The sequence below is a fragment of the Dromiciops gliroides genome, chromosome 5 (assembly GCF_019393635.1).
Source record: "Dromiciops gliroides isolate mDroGli1 chromosome 5, mDroGli1.pri, whole genome shotgun sequence".
Taxonomy (NCBI): domain Eukaryota; kingdom Metazoa; phylum Chordata; class Mammalia; order Microbiotheria; family Microbiotheriidae; genus Dromiciops; species Dromiciops gliroides.
The window spans coordinates 22,022,957-22,043,752 of record NC_057865.1 but is presented as its reverse complement, the minus strand read 5'-3'; the positions used below and the strand labels follow the sequence as shown (position 1 = coordinate 22,043,752).

Here is a 20,796-nt window from a genome sequence, read left to right as displayed (position 1 = left end):
ATGCAGAACTAGGTTTAATATGATTGTACTAATATAACTTATATTAGATTGCTTTCTGTCTTGGGGAGGGAGGGAGGAATAAAAATTTGGAACTCAAAATTTTATAAAAACAAATGTTGAGAACTATCTTTACATGTAACTGGAAAATAATAAAATACTTTTAAGATTAAAAAATGAATTAGCTAGTATATATTAAGCTTTGTTGTGTGGAGCAGTTGGGACAAAGGACGTGGAACAAGAGGAAACAGGCTAAACGGTGTTGCTGAGGCAGGCAGCTGTAACAGCATTGTGGGGACAAATGGGATGGGGAGGGGGCTGCAGGGGCTCTGCAGCATCATTCTCAGCTAGAAAAGGTTTGATGGGCTTCCTTAGAGATGCTGGGAAGAGGGGGCTGGCTGGTGAGAGGAATGAGTACGACGGTTCTGGGAAGATTGCTGTCAAGTGTAGTGTTTGTATGGGCAGTATTTTGACTTGATGGTTTCTTTGAGCCTCCTCCCTTGAATTCTGTGCAAAGGGAGATGGGTGTAATGACTGTGCAGCTGAGTTTCTATAGGCTGTTATTTGACCTTGTGAACTCTGTAATGCCCAAAGCAACCATCACATGGGCCATTTCCTATTTCTAGCATAACTGATGTGCAATAACTTATCAGGACTGTTCTAATAGCCATGTCTTATGACGTCCTCGTGAGTGTGCCTTTTTGTGTGTATTTGTACATAAACATAGCACTAAATCTGTATCGACGTGTGGGCATATACATATACATATATACAGGCATTATATGTATTTAGTCAGTGAAGTTCTCATACTAATGTGATTGTAGGTGTGTTTTCAGAAGATAGGCAAAACACACAAAGCCTTCATTGTGTTAGGATATTTTTTATTATTAAACAGGAAGCCATTCTGAAAAATTCTCTCTTTACGAATAACAATTAGAAGAGTGTCTCAGGTAAATTATGTAGTTGAATTGTGGGTCTGCTCTCACTTGTGCTAAAATGAAGGGCCAAGGGAATGACTTCCATCTCTACCCCCATATCAAAGCTATGTTAGTAACTTAATTTGTTTTCCTGTTCCTTTTATCTAATGCTGAACGTGACTCTGCCGAGAGTCTTCAACATGTTGTACTTGGTAGTTATTTTTTCATTAGCCATGAATTTGAAACTTTAGCAGAACTCTCATTTCCTAAAACTGTCATGAACTGCTAGGGGCGGGGAGAAGGTGTGGGTACATGCAGAGAGAAGTGGGGTGTGACACAGGGTGGGGATTAAATTACCTGAAAGGGTTAACCCTAAATTAACCCTGGAAAACAGTAAAAGAAAGGGGATTTGTTGTTGTTAATTTTTCATTTGCTACAAAAAGATAAGCAGAAAGAAAATATTATTCTCTGGTGATCCCAGCCTGTTAGGTTACCTGTTCCTTGGGCATCTTTAGTTAGACATATAGGGCAATTCATTAGTTCTTTCTGTTCACTAAAGTACATGGGGCAGATTCTTCTCCATTGAATTTAACAAACACTCTTGTGGCCCATTGTTTGAAAAAAAAAAATATGATTTAAAGACCAATGAGAGTCACGCTCTAAATATGTTTGAAAATTACTTTTTAAATGTATTATTTAAGAAAATTTGATATTCGTGTGACTTCTGACTTGCTGTTGCTGCTTTAAAGTCCATGACACTTTAGTCTGATGGTCAAGACTTTGGATCTGGCTCCCACTGAGATGAACCATTACTGGTCCAGTTTATTAGCAAGTCATGATGGAAGAATTTACATTAGTATAAGGAATAGTACACGCTGACTCTGTGGACACAGACCTGCACAGAAGAGGCAAATGTTTTCTACATTGTAAACTCCTTGGGAGCAGGGACCCCTGTTGTGACCTCCACAGTATGGTCTGTCTTGTGTCTCTTGAGATTGGAGACCTTGGGAGATAAGGCAGAAGATAAGCTTAACTCACTTCACATACTTGGGGGAGGGGAGTGTAGTCTAAAATTTTCCTCAGAAATAAATGTTTAATGGAAGGCAACATGATGAATTTGAGAACTACTTTGAACCCTGTTTATCATCTCTGACTGTTTGCGCTATTTTATCTGCTGCCAAAATGTTGGTTTGCTATGTAGTAGACAAATTGCTTAGTCTATACTCAGCTGGACTTGATGTAACCTGACATGTTTCAGAGAGGGGGGAAATACCTGTCAACCCTTGTAGTTGTATAAGCTGAGATGCTGATTTGGGACTTAGGAACACCTGGGTTCTAGTCCTGCCTCAGATGCTTACTAGTTACACTATTCTTGACAAAATCACCGAACTGCCCTCTAGGGAAACAGAAACTAGAATGGAGGTGATGATAATAAACAAAAAAGCCATTTGACAGAGAGGATCCTCTGTGTAAGAGGATTGGAAAACCTAAAGCTTGCTCCAGCTGAGGTGGAGCTTGTTGCTTTTTCAAGCTGCTAGGCCCATGATGCAGTCTGCTAACATATTTGGGCACCAGTTGGTGTCTTTGACAGGTGTGGCATTTTTTATTCTCTCATTTAATAGATGGTGGAAAGCTGGATGTACCCTCTTGTAGCCTTTAAACTAATCTAAATACCTCGTTCAGCTAACTGAGGCTATGTGGGTTGGCAAACCTTATTTCCCAGTTCTTATCCAATGAGTTGATTTGGTGGTTTGAAAAAAAGATTTTTCTCCTTTTCTCTAGTCCCAGTTGCAAGAACACAGAGCTCCATAGGACTATGAAGGCAGCCTGGGGAGTTTGGGCCAATGTTCATGGGGAGGAGGGGGTAGCTTGTCTTTTCCCTTGTGGTACAATTCTTCCAGTCTAATGAACTGTCAGATCTCTTGAGTGTTTGGTAAAGCAGATTGGACAGTGACTCGAAGATGGAGTTTGGGGTTGGGGGTAGGCATGGGGAACCGTATTTTGAGCAATAGCCATCAAAATCAGTGTTTTCTACAGCAGTCTCTGGGAATCCGGCCTCATATGTTTGTAGTGAAAATAGATTAATTAACAGATTTACACAGACTTGGAGCAAGGGATGTAAGTGAGTGTTCATTTCTCTTAAGTAAGATGGGGTGAAGTAGGGGACAAAGGGAGAGGCAGGCTCTAATCATTTGGGAAGAAGGAATAGCAAATGTTGGTTGGAAAATACATGCAGGGGGAGAAATCATGGTGTAGGTGTGAATTTGAATTTTAAACAGAACCTTGACCGTTTGTCTTTCAAATTGAAAAGAAAAACTAACTTGTTTCTGTTGGAACTTTAATCTCTGTTGCAATTAGATGTGACATCTTGGCATGGCAAGGCCAGGGTAGAAAACTGAGGAAAACAGAGGTTCTCTGCCTCCTTGTTTGTAATGAATGTATGGGCTTTCTGGGAAAGAGGAATAAAGGAATCTCAGGCCCTGCCACAAATCACATGACTGACTTCTGGACTCAAAGTGGGCTTGACAGTTGCCAGAAGTTTGAAGCAAGAGTGGCCCTCCAGCTGTCAGAAGAGTCCAGGACAGATATCCCACAGCATGCTTGACAGGAGACTTGTCCAACAGCATTCATATTTCCTCCCTACAGAGGGGGAAAAAAATCTGCTTTCTCAGCAAGAAAGCCCATAGCGAGCATCCTGGAAAGATTTGGGCTTTGAGGATGTAACCTCAAAAGAAATGTTATTATGAAATGGGGGAATCTCACCAAGTGCAGTCATCAGCAGATAATATGTCTTAACATAAGTCCAAAGAATATGTCCAGAGCATTGTGCCTAGGTACTTTGGAGATACAAAGAAAACTCTCATGGAGAGGGCTCACATCCTGCCACAGTCCTCTGGGACTGCTGTTCATGCTCACCTAGGGAAAGTGGCTGGAATCACCCCCAAAGAGCCCTGCCTTATTGGCCTGGCTCGCTGGGCAAGTTTTCCTGGGAGCAGCTTTGGGAAAATAGTGTCACCCATTCTCTCAATACCTAGGTCCAGGAAGGGGTGGAGTTTCCTCTTTTACACTGGTTTTGGCAACTGAGTCTTTGCCCTTCAGGAATGGGAAACTGGTCAACACAGCAAGACAGGGTCTTTTGTACTGTCTGGCCCCCAGATTTCCTCTTAATTCCATGGCAGCTAGAAAGGACCAGAATTTAACTCACTTCTACCTTGGGGAAAGTATACACTAATGAATTCTTCACAGTATGTGTTTGAAATGGTGCTTGTGCTAAGTATTATATTATATTTTGAATCCAGAAATCTGGATTAGCCATTTCTACTTTTTCAAAATCCGACTGATAATCCTTTTGTTCAAGATATTGCTATCAAATTTTACCTGATTAAAAGATTAGACATGCCATAGGGAATCCTGGAAAGGCAACAAAATGAGAGGTAACCGAGGGGCAACTCCTACTTGACCACCCCAAATAGCAAGACAAAGGCTTTAGAATGGCGCAGTTACCACAATGACAAGAAGATCCAGAAGACCTCAGCAGCTCATTGCACCTGGCACTCCTTCCCTAGCTTTACTTCCCTTTTCCACAGCTTGCAGATGCCCAGGAGTGCCAGTGGCCGCCCCATGTGCCTCAGGAAGTTTGTAGTTTGAGGCACTGACTTTGGAGTTAGCCCCACTGGATGGGTGGAGGTCCGTGTATCCTACCAATGTCAAGGCTTGGCAGGAAGGAAGAACCACTGTGGAGGCGTGGGAAGTCCAGGGGCGAAGATTGTGGAGTAGACAGGAAGCTAGAAGTTCAAAGCTGGTTGTAGGTATTCAACAATTAGAAGTGAGAGAAAGACGGAAAAGAGACCCAAATGCACAGACTTCTTAAAATGTTTCCTCTAAACTCTCATTTTTCCCTCTAAGCTCAGCCTCCACTACCACTTCCTCAAGTGTCCCACCCCGCACTGGTCAGCTACAGAGAAAAGTGAAGAATACAAAAGAGAGGGAATGGGAAAAGAGGAAAATAGGACCATCTAGGATGGTTTGTCATTCTGCCTTGCAGCAGTATTCCAGTGGTTCACCCTCACACACCAAGGGCCACAGCTGACCCCATTAGTATAAAAAATGGAGACTAAGTAGCTGGCTGGGGTGGGGTGGAGGGGAGGGAGAATGGGCAAAAAAACAGGTAGGTCTACTGAAAAGATTAACAGGAGAAGCATCTCTATAGCAAGGACATTAGAAAATTCAGCAGAGTGGTGGATAAGGACACAAGAGTTGACTGAAGAGGACATGAGCAATCAAACAAAGCTATTTCAATGAATAAACACTTCACAGTAAAGAAAAGTGAGATAGCATCGCCTGAGAAAGGTCAAAGTATTACCAAAATCAACAGTAAAACAATTCTTTAAAACCTCCACAGTGGTTCAGAAGCATAAATAAAGAATTTAGTGAAAATACCCAAGATCTTGTTGTGTAGTTGTAAATCTGACTCTTTGCAGCCCCATTTTGGGGTTTTCTTGACAAGGCTACTGGATTTTTCTTCTCCAACTCATTTTACAGGTAAGGAAACGGAGGCAGAGTTAAGTGATGTGCCATGGGTCACACAGCTAGGTAGTGTTTGAGGCTGGATTTGAACTCATGAAGGTGAGTCTTCTGGATTCCAAGCCCAATGGTCTATCCATTGAGCCACCTAGTTGGTCCATCCTAGATATAAGTACAGAAATTAGAACTCTTACGGAAGAAATAAAGTTTTGGGGGGGTTTTTTTGGGGGTGAGGCATTTGGGGTTTAGTGACTTGTCCAGGGTCACACAGCTAATAAGTGTCAAGTGTCTGAGACTGGATTTGAACTCAGGTCCTTCTGACTCCAAGGCCAGTGCTCTATCCACTGTGGCACCTAGCTGCCCCAGAAATAAAGTTTTAAAAGAGTAAAGAATTTAAAACAAAAAATAGGGACATACTTTGAAACAGTAGATTACCCAAAAAAGAGAACAACAGAATAGGAATGCAGAAGTGAAAGGAAAATTAACTGAAGAAAATTAGATGAGATTAAAAGAACTTTTAAAAATAAGAATGTGGGGGCAGCTAGGTGGCGCAGTGGATAGAGCACTGGCCCTGGATTCAGGAGGACCTGAGTTCAAATCCAGCCTCAGACACTTAACACTCAACTAGCTGTGTGACCCTGGGCAAGTCACTTAACCCCAATTGCCTCAAAAATAAAATTAAAAAAATTAAAAAAAAAAGAAGAATGTGAACATTGGAGTACAGGGATAATCTGAGGATTATAGGTATATTAGAAAATAATGAAAAATTAAAACTCAAGTACCATGCTTCAAAAGAAATTCTTTTGGGGAAGTTGCCTAGAATTTACTGGAAACAGATGGCAAAAAATAGAGTGAGAGAATCTACAAAATACCAAAGAAACCTCAAATTTAGCTTGTCAAGAAACATTGTAGTCAGACTTCATAATAGCATCATAAAGCAAAAGATTTTTCAGACAATAGGAAGGACAAAGGACTACTCTATAAGAAATCAAAGGAAAAATTGGAAAATGATATTCTGAAAAGTTAAGGCGGTGGGGGGGAGGGGAGGGAGCTGGTACTCAAAAATAATAAATCCTGTAAAACTGAACCAAAGTAACAAAGAAAATAACCTGATGTTTGGCGAAAGGGAAGAATTTGAGATGTTCCTTCTAAAGAACCAGCGTGCCGACCAGTCAAATCAAATGAGTATAAGCAGAATACAAGGCAGAGACTAAGATGAAGGGGAAAGGACATTAGATATGCGAATTGTACATATTTCGTGAAAGAAAACACAAACTTAACAGTTATAACAATATAAATGGATTAAATTACCCAGCAAAAAAGAAAGAAAATGGAGGAATAATTGATAACAAAACAAAACCCAAGAAGTTAATGCATAAATGAAACATACCTAAAACAGAGTGAAAATGGGGGAGATTCGACAAAATCTATTTTTGCTCAGACTACTCTTTTAAAAAGGAGTTGCAGGGGGCAGCTAGGTGGCACAGTGAATAAAGCACCAGCCCTAGATTCAGGAGTACCTGAGTTCAAATCCGGCCTCAGACACTTGACACTTGACTAGCTGTGTGACCTTAGGCAAGTCACTTAACCCTCACTGCCCAGCAAAAAAAACCAAAAATAACAAAAAAGGAGTTGCAGTCATGATTTCAGATGAGGCAACAATAAAAATCAACAGTGCTAGTAGAGACAAACAAGAATACCATATCATGTCTTAATGCCTGATGTGCCATATGGTAAAATTTAAGAAAAGATTCTAAGCTTAAAAAAACCCCATACACCACTCCAGGTGAATTATAGAAAGATATTGATAATAATACTATAATAATAAAAAGGAATACTCTTTCCTCAGAGCTTGATTGAAAACCATCAGAAAGATAAACAAGAAGGAAAATACAGAGCGGCACAGATTTTTAGGAAAATTAAATTCTACTGACCTTTGATGACTTCTAGATGAGAATATCAAGAAAGATATATTTCGGGGCAGCTAGGTGTCGCAGTGGATAGAGCACTGGCCTTGGATTTGGGAGTACCTGAGTTCAAATCCAGCCTCAGACACTTAACACTTACTAGCTGTGTGACCCTGGGCAAGTCACTTAACCCCAATTGCCTCACTAAAAAAAATTTAAAAATTAAAAAAATTAAGAAAGATATATTTCTTGCAACCCATGGTAGTTTTATGTTTTCAGACAAAAAGGAATCATAAATATAAAACGGCAGAAATAATAAACATATCCTTTATATAGGATATAGGAAATGGAGACAAAGGAAATAGATTTAAATGGAAACTAAGTAATGGTGTTCGGGAAGTAACGAGTGGGTAGAAGAACAAATCAGAGAGACGATAAATAATTATGTAATAATGAGAAAGCACACTCTAAAGCTTATAGGATGCAGTTAATGGATTCCTAGGAGGAAAACTTGAATCTAAAAAATTATATTAACCAAATAAGAGAATCAGCAAACTAATAATAAGCATGCAAAGGGCAGGAAATCTACAAATTAACAGCCCTAAACAAGGAGAGAAGAAATCCAGAAATTTAGTGGAGAAATAAACTTATCAGTAAAAAAAGCTAGCCTGGTCAAGAAAAAGAGGAAAATCAAATCATCAAAATAAAAAATTAACAATAAACAGACTGGGGGCAGCTAGATGGCGCAGTGGTTAAAGCACCGGCCCTGGAGTCAGGAGTACCTGAGTTCAAATCCGGCCTCAAGACACTTGACACTTACTAGCTGTGTGACCCTGGGCAAGTCACTTAACCCCCATTGCCTGCAAAAAAAAACAAAAAACAATAAACAGACTAAAATGAATTATTACAAACCACTACATACAACCCTGTGTCAGAAAAACTAAGAATTCAAAGGAAGTAGATCAATATCTACAAAAAATATAAAGACACCAAAATTAACAACACAATTCTTAACCTATTGTCAGAAAAAGAAGTCAGTGAAGCCATTAGGAAAGCGCCAAGGGGAAAACATAAGCCTGGGCCAGATATGTTTACAAATGAATTCTAGTAGGCATTTAAAGAGTAATTAGGACCCATACAACAAAATTATTTTTAAAAAAGAGAGTACTCTTCCAGTCTTATTTATAACATAGTTGTGGTCTTTATATTCTAACCAAGAAGAGACAAAGCAAAGAATAATCATTGTAGACCAATTCATAAATGAATATTCATTCAAAAATTTAAAATAAAATTCTCACAAGAAATTGATAGAGGAATGAAGCGGTATACAGGGAAGACTCCTGGGAAAACTGTTTACATAGGTTTATACTAACATTTTCTCATGTAATACAAGTTCAAAATGTATACCTAATCTGAATATAAAAGATAACTTTTTTTTTTTAAGAAGCAATTGGTTAAGTGACTTGCCCAGGGTCACACAGCTAGTAAGTGTCAAGTGTCTGAGGCCAGATTTGAACTCAGGTCCTCCTGACTCCAGGGCCGGTGCTCTATCTAGCTGCCCCTAAAAGATAACATTTTAAAAATTAGAGACTAGGACAAGATACATTTTGCCAATATGACTGGAGGGAGAATTCTTAACCAAATAAGGAATAAAAGATATCAGAAAACATTTTGACTGCATAAAATTCAAAAGCTTTTGTACAAATACAGTCATTGAAGTTAGAATAAAAAGAGAAAGGAGAAAAACAGTTGAATCAAATACCACTGGGGAAAAAATCTAATATCCAAGATATAGGGAATTGACATTCCCCAAAAAAGTCAAAGAATATGAACAGTTTTGAAAAGAATTGCAAAATTGAAAACTTTCTCTACATCACTAATAATAAGAGAAAGGCAAATTAAATCAACTTTGAGGTTTTGCCTCTCACCCTGTCAAAAATGATTTTAAAATGAGAATATTCAGTGTTGATGGGGCTGTGGGAAAATAGGCACACTAATACAGTGTTGGTAGAGCTAAGAACTGGTTATGGGTATCAACAAGAAGCAGCATTTTTAAAGCTGTATGTACCAGGTACAATGCTTAGCACTGGAATACGAATATAGACCAAAAGAAAGGCATCCCTTGTCCTCAAGAAGTTTACGTTTTAATAGAAGACACATCAAGGCAAGCTAGAAGGCCAAAGGTTCCAGGACCACTCAGGGATGGGATGAGTTTCCAGGATAAGAAAGTTGTTGCGTCATGATGGAAAATGAACTTGGGAGAGTCTGGAGCAGGGCAGTTTTTATTCCAGAGTTATAGAATTGTTAATGGCTTTTTGACCCAGACATCCCATTATTAGGCAAATATCCCAGAGAGGTCAAAGACAAAAACAAAGGCCTAGTATATAAAAATATTCCAGGTAGCCCAATTTGTGGTGTCAAAGAATTCAAAACTGCAGTGTACTATTCATCTCCTCTTCCCCTAGCTTCACAACTTCAGGGTCATCTTCAACTTTCACCCTCCCTTACTCGTTTCCAATTAATTGTCAAGTCTTCTTGATTCTGCTCCCATGTCTCTTACAGCCATCCCTTTCTCTCCATCCACCCTCCCCATGGCCATCACCCTATTTCAGGACCTCATCTCCGTGCTGGATTATTTCAATAGCTTAATCAGTCTCCTTGCCTTCTCCCTTCCCTAATACATCCCCAACACATTTGCCAAAATGATATTCCTAAAGCATCTCTGACCATGTTACTTGCCTGCTCAGCAAACCCAGTGGTTTCCTTTTGTCCCTAGGATAAGTTAACGCCCCCTATCTAGCATTCAGAACCCTTCTCAGTCAGGCTCCAACTTCCCTTTCCAAGGTTATGACACACTATTCCCTTTTTCCTTTTTTAACATTTTTATTTTGAGTTTCGAGTTCCAGATATCCCTGCTTCTCCTTTCTTCTCCCTGAGGTGGTAAGCAGTCAGATATAAGTTATACATGTGCAATATCAGTTTTCTGTGGAGATGAATAGTATGCTTCATCATGAGTCCTAAAAGCTCCCTTTCATGTCCTCATTGTCCCAGTCAAACTGACCTACTTGCTAATCCTTGGGTGCCACAGTCCATCTCCTATCTTTATACACTGTCTTGTCATCTTCCCCTGCCCCGCACCCCTGTGCCTCAAGTAATTATCCTGCCGCAGTATGATACTGCTAGATGAGTTTAGAAAGGGATTGGTTTTCAGCAAGCTACACCGTTGGCTTAGTTCTTTGCAAGACCATCCACCTGCACAGAAAGGAATGAGCCCTCCTTCCAGATAACAGAATGATGGTATCAATGGAAGCTCCTTCATTCCTTAGCAGGAAACTTTCATTTAGGCTGCTCTTTTGTATTGCATTAGGTTAGAACCAAATAAAGATTTCTGTTTGGTGAAAAATAATTTGAAGAAGGTATGGGCTTATGATGGTTTGTAAAATGCATATAGCCAAAATGTAGCTTTGGAATTCAATTGTAACCTTGGGGATTCTCCCAATAAGCCTTGTAGTTTCTTCTGTCTGACGGCAGAGATACAGTTTGTAAATTTCTCACCTTTCTCAAATCTAACTAATGTTTCCCTTGTTTTCTTGTTCCAGGTGCTCTATCCTTGCCTGTAGTGCTTATGTCGCTCTGGCCTTGGGGGACAACCTCATGGCTTTGAATCATGCAGACAAACTACTTCAACAGCCTAAGCTGTCAGGATCTCTTAAGTGAGTTTGACTTTGTTACACATAATAAAGTTGTTTGGCTATTTCCTCCTGCATAGCCTGCCCCCGGCCAAGGAGATTTAACTTGGGGTGATCTGTCTCTTACTGGCATGACAGCTCACCTGGGTGGTGGCCCGTCCCTGGCCTGAGGTTAAGGAGATGGAGTTCTGCTTCTGCCGCTGGCTGTTGTCACCGGAGCGGTCTCAGTGAGGGACGTGCCCGGCTCTTCCATCTTTCATCCAGTTACAAATGCAATGAAGAGTATCTGGTGCTGACCCTGTGACAACTGTTCTTGGGAATGTGCATAGAAATACTTGGCCTGCACTTGAGAGGGATGAGCCAGCCCGTGTTGTTGTGCCCAGCGGCACATCCAGTCATGGCCGTTGTTTCTTCTTGATGTTGCTCTTCAATAATCAGAGCTAGAGCCCAGGATGGAGCTGGGGCTGGAGCAGTCAGGAGGAGGTGGGCTGCTTGAGCTGTGTGGGACAGTGAAGAAGCATAAGCTCCCACCCGCAGGGGAAGTGCAGCTGCTTCTCTTTGGAATCTCGGGGACTCCTGCACTGGGCCCCCATGCTCACTTCACTCACACCCCAGATTGCCCTCCTCTGGTCCCCGGCTCTGGAACCTTCTACAGATGAGGGCAAGTCACCATCCTTAGAAGACCATAGGTTGAAACTCCCTTCTCTCTGTATCCCACTCAATGGCAGAAGTTGTCTCTTTTCACAGTGCTCCCCCCAGAACAGGGCCTGGCACATCGTAAGCTCTAAGTGTGTTTTCATTTTTCATTGTCACCCACTTAGCCAGAGACCTGAATCTAGACACCCGAGCTCTAGTCTCGTCTGCCACTTCCTTGGCTCTGTGATCATGGGCAAGTGCCTGCACCTTGCTTAGCTTCTCTGTCCTCATCTGAAAAATGGAGATGCTGCTGCTGCTGTCTGTTCTGTGACAGCTAATGTGAGGAGGAGGAAACATGCTGGTGCCTTGGCAAAGCCTGTCCCCCAGCCCTGAGATGTGGAAGCTAGTACAGTTCCTGGCTTCATGTCAGGGGCTTCTTGCTTGCTGATTGATGGATGGTGAGGGACATGGTGCAGCATCATAAAAGCCAGAAGTTGGTAGAGACTGAACCCTGTGATAGAAAGTAGCCAGAGAGAGTGGTAAAGCATTATGGGAAATCTGGGTTTGGCTGGAGTAAAGGGTTTGTGCTGGGAGTTAGCTGCTTAATAAAGCAGAGGGTGAGTATTAACACAGCTGTGGAGCTGATGGCATGATGGGCACAGAGAGGAAACTGAGGGCCAGCCCAGGAAGCTTCAGGAGTAGAGTCGAGGTATGCCTGGGCCTTCGGATCAGAACCAATTACTGAGTGTTGTCAAAGTCAGCTGATTCGGATGTTTGGACTCTTTCTGTATAATACAAATTACAGCTCATACTCATATTTGGTTAAGGGGGTGTCACAAACATTCTGTGTTTTGGGAAGATGAATCAGGTGGACATATGCAGACTGAAAGGGATGTTTGAGAGACTACAGGAAGGGAGGTGATTGGGAAGGCTCTGTTGGTGCAGTACAGGTGGGAAATGGAGACAGATGGCTGGAACCAGGCTGTTGACACTGTGGGTGGGGGGGAGCAGACACCTCTGAAAGAAGGAAGAAGAAGCTCTACACTGATTTCAGGCAGATTTTTGTTGATATTTTTTGTTTCTATATTGCCTAGATCTCCTCTCAGAGAACCATCTCTTAGGACAAAGGGATTTTTTTTTTTAAAGAAAAAAAAGAGAGAAATAACTCAGTAAAACCACTGAGTCAATTAGAAAAGTCTGGTGATCTATTCAGTGTTCCACCATCATGTCTTCCCTGCCCCCTGCCTCTGCAAAGGAGTCAAGAGAAATAGCAAGACCATTTGGGAATGGCGCTTAGCGTTCCAGTCGGGGTGTGGCGGAGAAAGCACTGGCTGGGCCATCACAAGACCTGACTCTGTACCCAGCCCTGCCCCTGAGAAGCAGTGAGTCGTTGGGCAAGATTATATGGGCATACACATTATAGCAGCATATGGGCAGTCCCTTCCAGCCCTCCCAGTCTATCTAAGACTACAAACACCTCCCCAGGAGGTGGGGGGGGGGGGCTGGTTGGGATGCCCTCAGAATCTCCTTAGCAAGTCTTTGCCTCTCAGCTGAGCATGTTACCACTTCCAGCATAGCTGTGTTATTCTGGGCTGGCCTTGGAGTGGGGGAGACCTGGGTTCAAGTCCTGCTTCCCTGGCCAATGTTGTGGGGGGGGGTGGCAATTGGGGTTAAGTGACTTGCCCAGGGTCACACAGCTAGTAAATGTTAAGTGTCTGAGGCCGGATTTGAACTCAGGTCCTCCTGACTCCAGGGCTGGTGCTCTATCTACTGTGCCACCTAGTTGCCCTAGCCAATGTTATTGTGTAACTCTGTGAAGGGCATTGAACCTCTTTGTGGTGCAAGTAGCTCTCAGAGTTTGTAAGTTACAGACAAGCTGGCAGCCTTCCTTGGGGGAGGTGAATTTAACATGGGCTACTCTCCCACATGATGGAATCACATATCTAGAACCTTCCCCTCCAAAACCGTTACAGGAAAGATCATGGGGATGAGGGCTGGAAGCCATTCTAGAGATAATCTAGTCTACTTTGCCACTGGACAAGGGAGGAAACTGGGAAGCTCGCAGAAATGCGAGGGCTCTGTGTGGGGAGCTGGGAGGGACCTAGCTACGAGGCCATCCGGGACCCTTGTGAACAAAGTGGTTTGCCCACAGTCACACAGACTGGAACCCATATGGCCTCCATTTCCAGATTCTGCCAGACCGGCTGCCTCTCCAAGAACAGAACTGGGTATAAAGGGAAGTTAGACAATTCAATCAGAACCAAAACTGCAACACGTGGCATTTTAAAATTCATTACTGGGGCAGCTAGGTGGCGCAGTGGATAGAGCACCAGCCCTGGATTCAGGAGGACCTGAGTTCAAATCCGGCCTCAGACACTTGACACTTACTAGCTGTGTGACCCTGGGCAAGTCACTTAACCCCCATTGCCCTGCAAAAAAAAAATTTAAAATTCATTACTAATGGGCTTTGTTATCCGTGTAATAACAAGAACTTAATCTTTTTAAAAATGTAATCAACATTTTTATCATTTGGGGTTCGAATTTTTATCCCTCCTTCTCTCCCTCCTCTCCCCCTCCTCTCCCCCCTCCCTGAGGCAGCAGACATTCAGGTATGGGCTAGCCGTGTATGATTATGAATTACTACCATTTAAGTGATGCTGGATGACTGTGTCCATTTATGTTTAAATACTTCTGTCCCCCTCATTTATTGCAATGAGATTGCAATAGGAAACCTTTAAATATGGGCCTTTCTCCTAAAGATTTTGTGATGCAGCACGTGACCGTGTGGGATTGATTTCTTCATTTTGTTTCCTACTTTAGGTTTTTGGGTCATTTATACGCAGCAGAAGCCCTCATCTCTCTTGACAGAATCTCTGACGCCATTGCACATTTAAACCCTGAAAACGTCACTGACGTGTCTTTGGGGATCTCTTCAAATGAGCAAGACCAAGGTTAATGAAGACATACTTGATTAGACGTGGTCCAGATTCCTACTGCCTTTTTATTGTAACTCATCATGTATTGACATTTAAGGCTGCAACCATTGTGAAAGCCAGTTTTAGCATAGCTTCTTCCCAGCCTTTAATGATATTTCTTTTGTAATCATGAGCTAATCCACAGGATCAGGCATCATTGGGGTAACTTCCCCTTTTTTAAAGGCTGTCTAGCAGAGGGGGTTTTCTTACTCCTGATATACTGTTTTTTCCTTCTTTGGAGTCAGGCTAGACTATTTGCTAGCCCCTGTGTGGTGAGTGAAGGTGATATGACTATTTTAAAAAGTAATATTTAATTCTTGCCTACTTAATTTACAGGCTTGGCTAAATAAACTCAGGGTATCCTGAAGCTGTGGTCTAATTCCTAGCTTTGAAAAGTTAGTTGATATTTGAGTAAATGGAAGAGGCACACATGGGTTGGATTTTTTTCCCCTCCATTTAAGCTTATCTCACTGGTTTATGTTGCCATGCTCTGATGCTTTTAGATAAGAGAAATCATTCACTGAAAATTAAAACTCAAAGTTATAACCAGCTATTTAATGTTAGAATTCTTGTTTCCTGGAAGAGTTGGGTTTTCAGAAATGATTCCCTTTTGGCCTCAGACTGGTTTTTCATGTCTTTGTTGTAGGATCTGACAAAGGGGAAAATGAAGCAATGGAGTCTTGTAAGTAAGAAGTTTGTAAGTTCTTAGTAAATGTATAAGACTAAAGGGAACGTAGCCTAGATTTTAGATGAGAGCGTTGGGTGTTAGGAACCCTGGGGGAGCCTCGTCTCCTTCCCAAACACGTGATGCCTTAAGCTCTGGAGTTAGTTGTCATTGCCTTTTAAACTTCAATAGAGACTTTGGGTCACATTAAGCTTTGTCAGTGCATCGGGATTTGTGTGTTTGATAATGTGAATATTCCTTTTGAAGCTGGCAAGCAAACACCTCAGTGCTACCCAAGCTCTGTCACTTCTGCCCGCACGATGATGCTGTTTAATCTTGGCAGTGCCTATTGCCTGCGCAGTGAATATGACAAGGCTCGGAAGTGTCTCCACCAGGTAAGCCCGTGATGCTTGACTGCCTTCTCAAAGAACCCCAAACTGAGGTGGTGGTGGTCGGACTCATAGCATCTGGACTGGTTCCGAATGCCAGAACCCCTTTTCTCAGAATAATGGAGGAGCACCAAGGAGCCAGAGTATCACCAAGGTCGTTTCCTATTCAGCTCAGGAATTCTTTATTCTGGTCCCAAAAGCCCTGAGAAAGTGTTCTCCTGTCACCCTCTGCAGGGACAGTCATGAGAAAAGCCCAGGCCCCAGACCTTGGGGGCAGCAGAGACACCTGAGCTTAGTGGTCTCTCTGTAAGCCTCAGTTTCCCAAGGTGTGGCCCAGCTCCACCTGAAAGCATTGCATACACCACCTTAGAGGGCCTAGCAGTGGGAGATGTTCTGATCAGGAATGGCTGGCGGTGGCTACTTGCTGCTCCTGCTGTTCTATGTTCAGAACCTGGAGAATAACGGGACATTGAGTGCCCGACTACCTGGACACCCATGGAGAAGTTGAGGGCTGTGTGCCTAAGCTGATGCTTCCCCTGTCCCAGCTCTGCAAATCAGGGCTTTGCTCAGAATAGTGTGTAACTCACATTCTCCGATGAAATGTCCTTTTCTGGCGGGGGGGACGTGTTGGCACAGGGGGCCCTTGAACCTCAGAAGCTCCTCCCTGCAGGACCAGTCAGAGTGCCTAAGGACAGCCGCCAGCAGAGAGGCAACAGGAGCTGGCTGAGCTCTGGCCTTGAGGGCAGGGGAGGGGTGGTTTTGGTGTCTTGAGTTTTAGAAAGGTCAGGGGCAACAAGGAGGAGGATCGTGAAGAATCGTTTTAACACCAATTTAGCTGCCATGGAAACAAAATTACTGATATTGCTTACCAGCTTCTTTAAGTTTAACAAAGTGTCATAAGGAGTCTAACGCAGCTGCTGTGGTTTAATTTTTCCATCCAGTGAAGTGGCCTCCACCATGGTCAGTGGGACTCAGAGAATTTGGGTTCAAATCCCACTTCTGACACTTACTTCCCACGTGACCATGGACAAGTCGAGTTCCCTGGGCCTGCTTCCTCATTTGTAAGATGAGGGGGTCGATATGTCCTCGGAAGTGCCCTTCCAGGTGTGGCTTCATGGTCCTTTGCTCCTCATGGGATGCCTTAAGAGACAGAGAATATCGTGGGGTTAGTTCTGGCTTCTCCAAGGTATCTACAGCTGGCGCATCCTCCAAGAAGTGGTAGAAAAGGAGGCTGTCAGAGTCTCCCAGCGAGATGATTGGTTGGGCACCTCACCAGCTCTGCCCTTCTGTGGTTACAGAAAGCCCAGGCTCAAATTTCAGTCTTAAACTAGAAGAATGTCACATTACCTCCAAAAGCAGAAGAGAAATGAGGCCAGGATAAGCATGGCAGCAGGGAGAGTGGAAAAGAGGGATGACAGGAGAGAGAAGAGCTGGCCTGCAGGTGCTAGAGCAGGTGCCGCAACAGGAGGGTGGGGAAGGGAAGTGAAAGAAACGTCGGGAGGCTGGCTGGCTGGCAGCCAGAGAGATGAAAACGGTTGGTGGACATCTTGAGTTTGTAATGGGGATGTCCAGGCACACATGTCCTGGAGGAAGGTGGAGCTTTGGAGATGAGAGGATGGCTCCATCCATCACGGAGTAGAAGGGACAGTCAGCAGTGCCAGCTGAAGCAGAGAAGGCCATGGACATGGGGCAAAGACCCGCGGCTTTGGCAAGGTCATCAGTGAGCAGACTGGAGCCAAGGGTGTGTGGGATGGAAGGAAACAGCCCAGTGAGGCATTGACCACCTTCCCTCCCCCTTCCTCCTCTTCTCTGGTCCGGCTGAACTGGACCCTGCCCCTGCCCCGACTGTGCTCGTCCTGGTGAGTGCCGACGGCTTGTCATCACATTCTCCCTCTTGGTCCTTTCATGGTGTCCCTACCGTCCCTCTGAGGCCTACTTCGATGCCTTCCCCTGGCAAGTCCCCTCTGATCTTGGCTCTTTATACATGTACAGAACACAGCTGTTAGGAAAAGCCCTTGTGACCTGCCGGACCTGGAGACAGGAAGACCCGAGTTCAAAACCAGCCTCAGACACTTCCTAGCTGTGTGACCCTGAGCAAGTCACTTCCCCCTGTTTGCCTCAGTTTCCTCATCTGTAAAAGCAGCTGGAGAAGAAAATGGCAGAGCACTCCAGGATCTCTGCCAAGAAAACCCCAATGGGGCTAGGGAGATGGCGGGGTGGGGGGGGGGGGGCAGTGTGGAGGATGGGACTGAAATAGCTGAACAGTAACAACAGATGCTGTGGAGACTTGGGCCTTGTTTTGCCAGTGCCTTTTCTTAACCTTTTGTGTGTCCTTTGGCAGTCTCAGAATGTTTTAAATGCATGTAAGAAAATGCAAAGGAAAACCATTATCCTGAGATGCAGTTACTGGGGCAGCTGGGTGGTGCAGTGGATAGAGCATCAGCCCTGGAGTCGGGAGGACCTGAGTTCAAATCCGGCCTCAGACACTTAACACTTACTAGCTGTGTGACCCTGGGCAAGTCACTTAACCCCAATTGCCTTCCCCCCCCCCCAAAAAAAAAAAAGGCAAGCAAGCACAGGAGATGCAGTTAACACAATGTTTTTTAAAGCCCACACAGCTGGGTATGACATTTAGTGCCTTCATGGGGAGTGGGGGGCTGATGCACAGCAACCCCAGCCCAGCATTGTCACATAATAGACCCTTAACACAAAGATGTATTTTCAGAAATGGAACTGAGTACTTGCCTTCTCAATTCTAGCAGCAGGGTAGGGACAGAGCACTTCAGGGAGGCCCTAGTGGCTCTGTGGAAGGAAGGATGAAGAGGCCAGACCATTTCCTTTGGAAGGAAGAGGATCTGAGAAATGGCCAGGCCTTCTTCCCACTGCGCTGCCCCAGGCACTCTCTGTACGCTTCTGGGCCCTTGCTAGTTGTTCTTGACATGCTTCGGGTTGTTATTTCAGCCCCCACTTCTGTGGTTTTGATAATTTCTTTTTGTTTTGTTTTGAGAAAAGGCGGCTTCCATGATTCACCCCAAGGAAATCCCACCCGAGGCTATCCTCCTGGCTGTCTACCTCGAACTACAGAACGGTAAGGAATTAGAACAGGTGAAGGAAAATAGGTGTGAAGTATCAAGTCCTTCTAAGTCCCTGAAAACACTGATCCCAGCATCAGGGCTCACACCAAGTGGATTGAACCAGCCCTTCCTCATCTCCACTCCCCCTTTCAATGATACAAAAAACCAACAAGTGAGGCAGGGGCCAAGGTTCACAAAACAGGCCTCATCTCTTCCAGATCAGTGTTCTGTGGCTTCTTAGAAATGCGGGGGCTGCCTGGCACCGTCCTGCCCTGCCTCTGACCCATCGTGGCTGATTTAGCCAAGTCCTTTCCCATCCCAGGCTCACCCAGGGGTCTCGGACTCGTGAAATCACAAATCTAGTCCATTTGGCTCACCTTTAAAAACGTCAGTCATTCCCGGAACACTGCACACTCTTTGGGAGGCAGAACTTCTCTATATTGAACACAACCCATCTGGTGCAGTCATCAAAGAACCTTGTATTTGCAGAGTATAATTAACCTCCTCTGCGCGTGTACACACACACACACACAGAAATGCAAAGGATTAGTCAAAAGAAGCCAACTCTTAAGAGTTGGAAGGGACTTTGAGCTAAGATGTCACAAGGCTAAGAAAGCCCAGGGCCAATTGAACAGTGTTCTACCTGGCCTTGAGTGATCTGGTGCCAGATGAAGGGGGTTAGAGTAACCCTCCTGGGCTCCTTGCTAGCTTTCTCTCCAGCTTTCAGTCTGGGCTTGACCCCAGGCATCCAGATGAAATCCAGCCTGAGAGCATTAAGGCAGTGTACCCAGGGCTAGGAGCCTGCTCCTCTCTCCCAGTTCTGCTTTGGGTGTCATCAGAATTTGCAACTGTTGCCTGCAGAGATGAGGGGAGGGGAGTTAAATAAAACCTGGCTATATGCAGTGGATAAAGCACCGGCCCTGGGTTCAGGAGAACCTGAGATCAAATCCAGCCTCAGACACTTGACACTTACTAGCTGTGTGACCCTGGGCAAGTCACTTAACCCTTACTGCCCTGCAAAACAAACCAACCAACCCCTCACTATAGCAATGGAATGCAGGTTTGGTGAAATAAAATTTCAGTGGCCAAAAAAAATTTTAACAAATTCAGTGGCCTAGAGAAGGGGGGGGGGCAGAAGACAAGAGAAATTTCAGGCATTTTGAATTGCACCTACCAGTTTGATCTCATAGGACCCTCATTCCTCCATCAGGCTTTAAGAGCACAAGATTCGGGGATCCTCCAGGACAGCTTGCACGACAGTGCAAAAGTGGGAGTCAGAGAGGCCTGGAAGCCAGTTCTGTGTCAGGCAGCAGCTCGAGCCCCAGCCTCCTTCCTGAGACAAGACGGAGACCTGTGTGCTCAGGTCACTGTCCAGGGCGTTAGCAGCAGCAGCAGTCAGATACTTCCCTGTTTTCTGTTCAGGGTCACAGGATGAGGTAGACCTAGGGAGCCCATCCCGCCCCCTTGTCTGCACACAGAATCCCAGATGAGTCTTGTGAGGATACAGAGACCCAGGGAGACCAAGGCTGGAGCCTGCAGAGGCCCACCCAGAGCCCTCTGCTGCAGTAGCCTTTTGTCGTCCTCTCTCCACCCAGGTAATACACAGCTGGCCTTGCAGATCATCAAAAGAAACCAGCTGCTTCCTTCTGTGAAGACACTGTCTGAAATCCGCAAGAAGCCAGTGTTCCCGTCTGCTCAGCCCATCCAGCCCATCCAGATGCCAGCTTTCCCCCCAGGGCAGAGAAAGTGACCCAGGAGCTGAGGGCATTTTGTAATGGCCAATAAAGGACGTTGGCTTGCGCTGCTGCCTTGATGCATCTTTGCCTAGCTGGACGTTTCCATTTCTAGTCGATAAAATGACCTCATTAACAGTTTGTTCACAAAGTCATTCCCTTCAGCTCCCTCCCCTGTCAGGAAACATTTCTCAAGTGCCTCCTCTGCCCCGGGCATGGTGCTGAGCCCAGAGAGCATGAAGGAGGAGGCAGGGAAGAGGTGGCTGGCTTTTAGAATGGGAAATAAACAGC

At 44.3% G+C, this 20,796-nt stretch overlaps 1 protein-coding gene across 1 annotated transcript in view; it reads left to right on the top strand.

Moving 5' to 3' along the window:
• Window positions 1-20,589, top strand: part of CNOT10 (CCR4-NOT transcription complex subunit 10) — a 69,042-nt gene extending 48,453 nt beyond the window's left edge. Inside the window, 6 exon segments of the mRNA XM_043966716.1 lie at window positions 10,945-11,058; window positions 14,491-14,621; window positions 15,292-15,327; window positions 15,577-15,704; window positions 18,711-18,786; window positions 20,368-20,589. Coding sequence (XP_043822651.1) covers window positions 10,945-11,058; window positions 14,491-14,621; window positions 15,292-15,327; window positions 15,577-15,704; window positions 18,711-18,786; window positions 20,368-20,522 — 640 coding nt within the window. The 3' untranslated portion in view covers window positions 20,523-20,589.
• The last annotated feature ends 207 nt before the right edge of the window (window positions 20,590-20,796 follow it).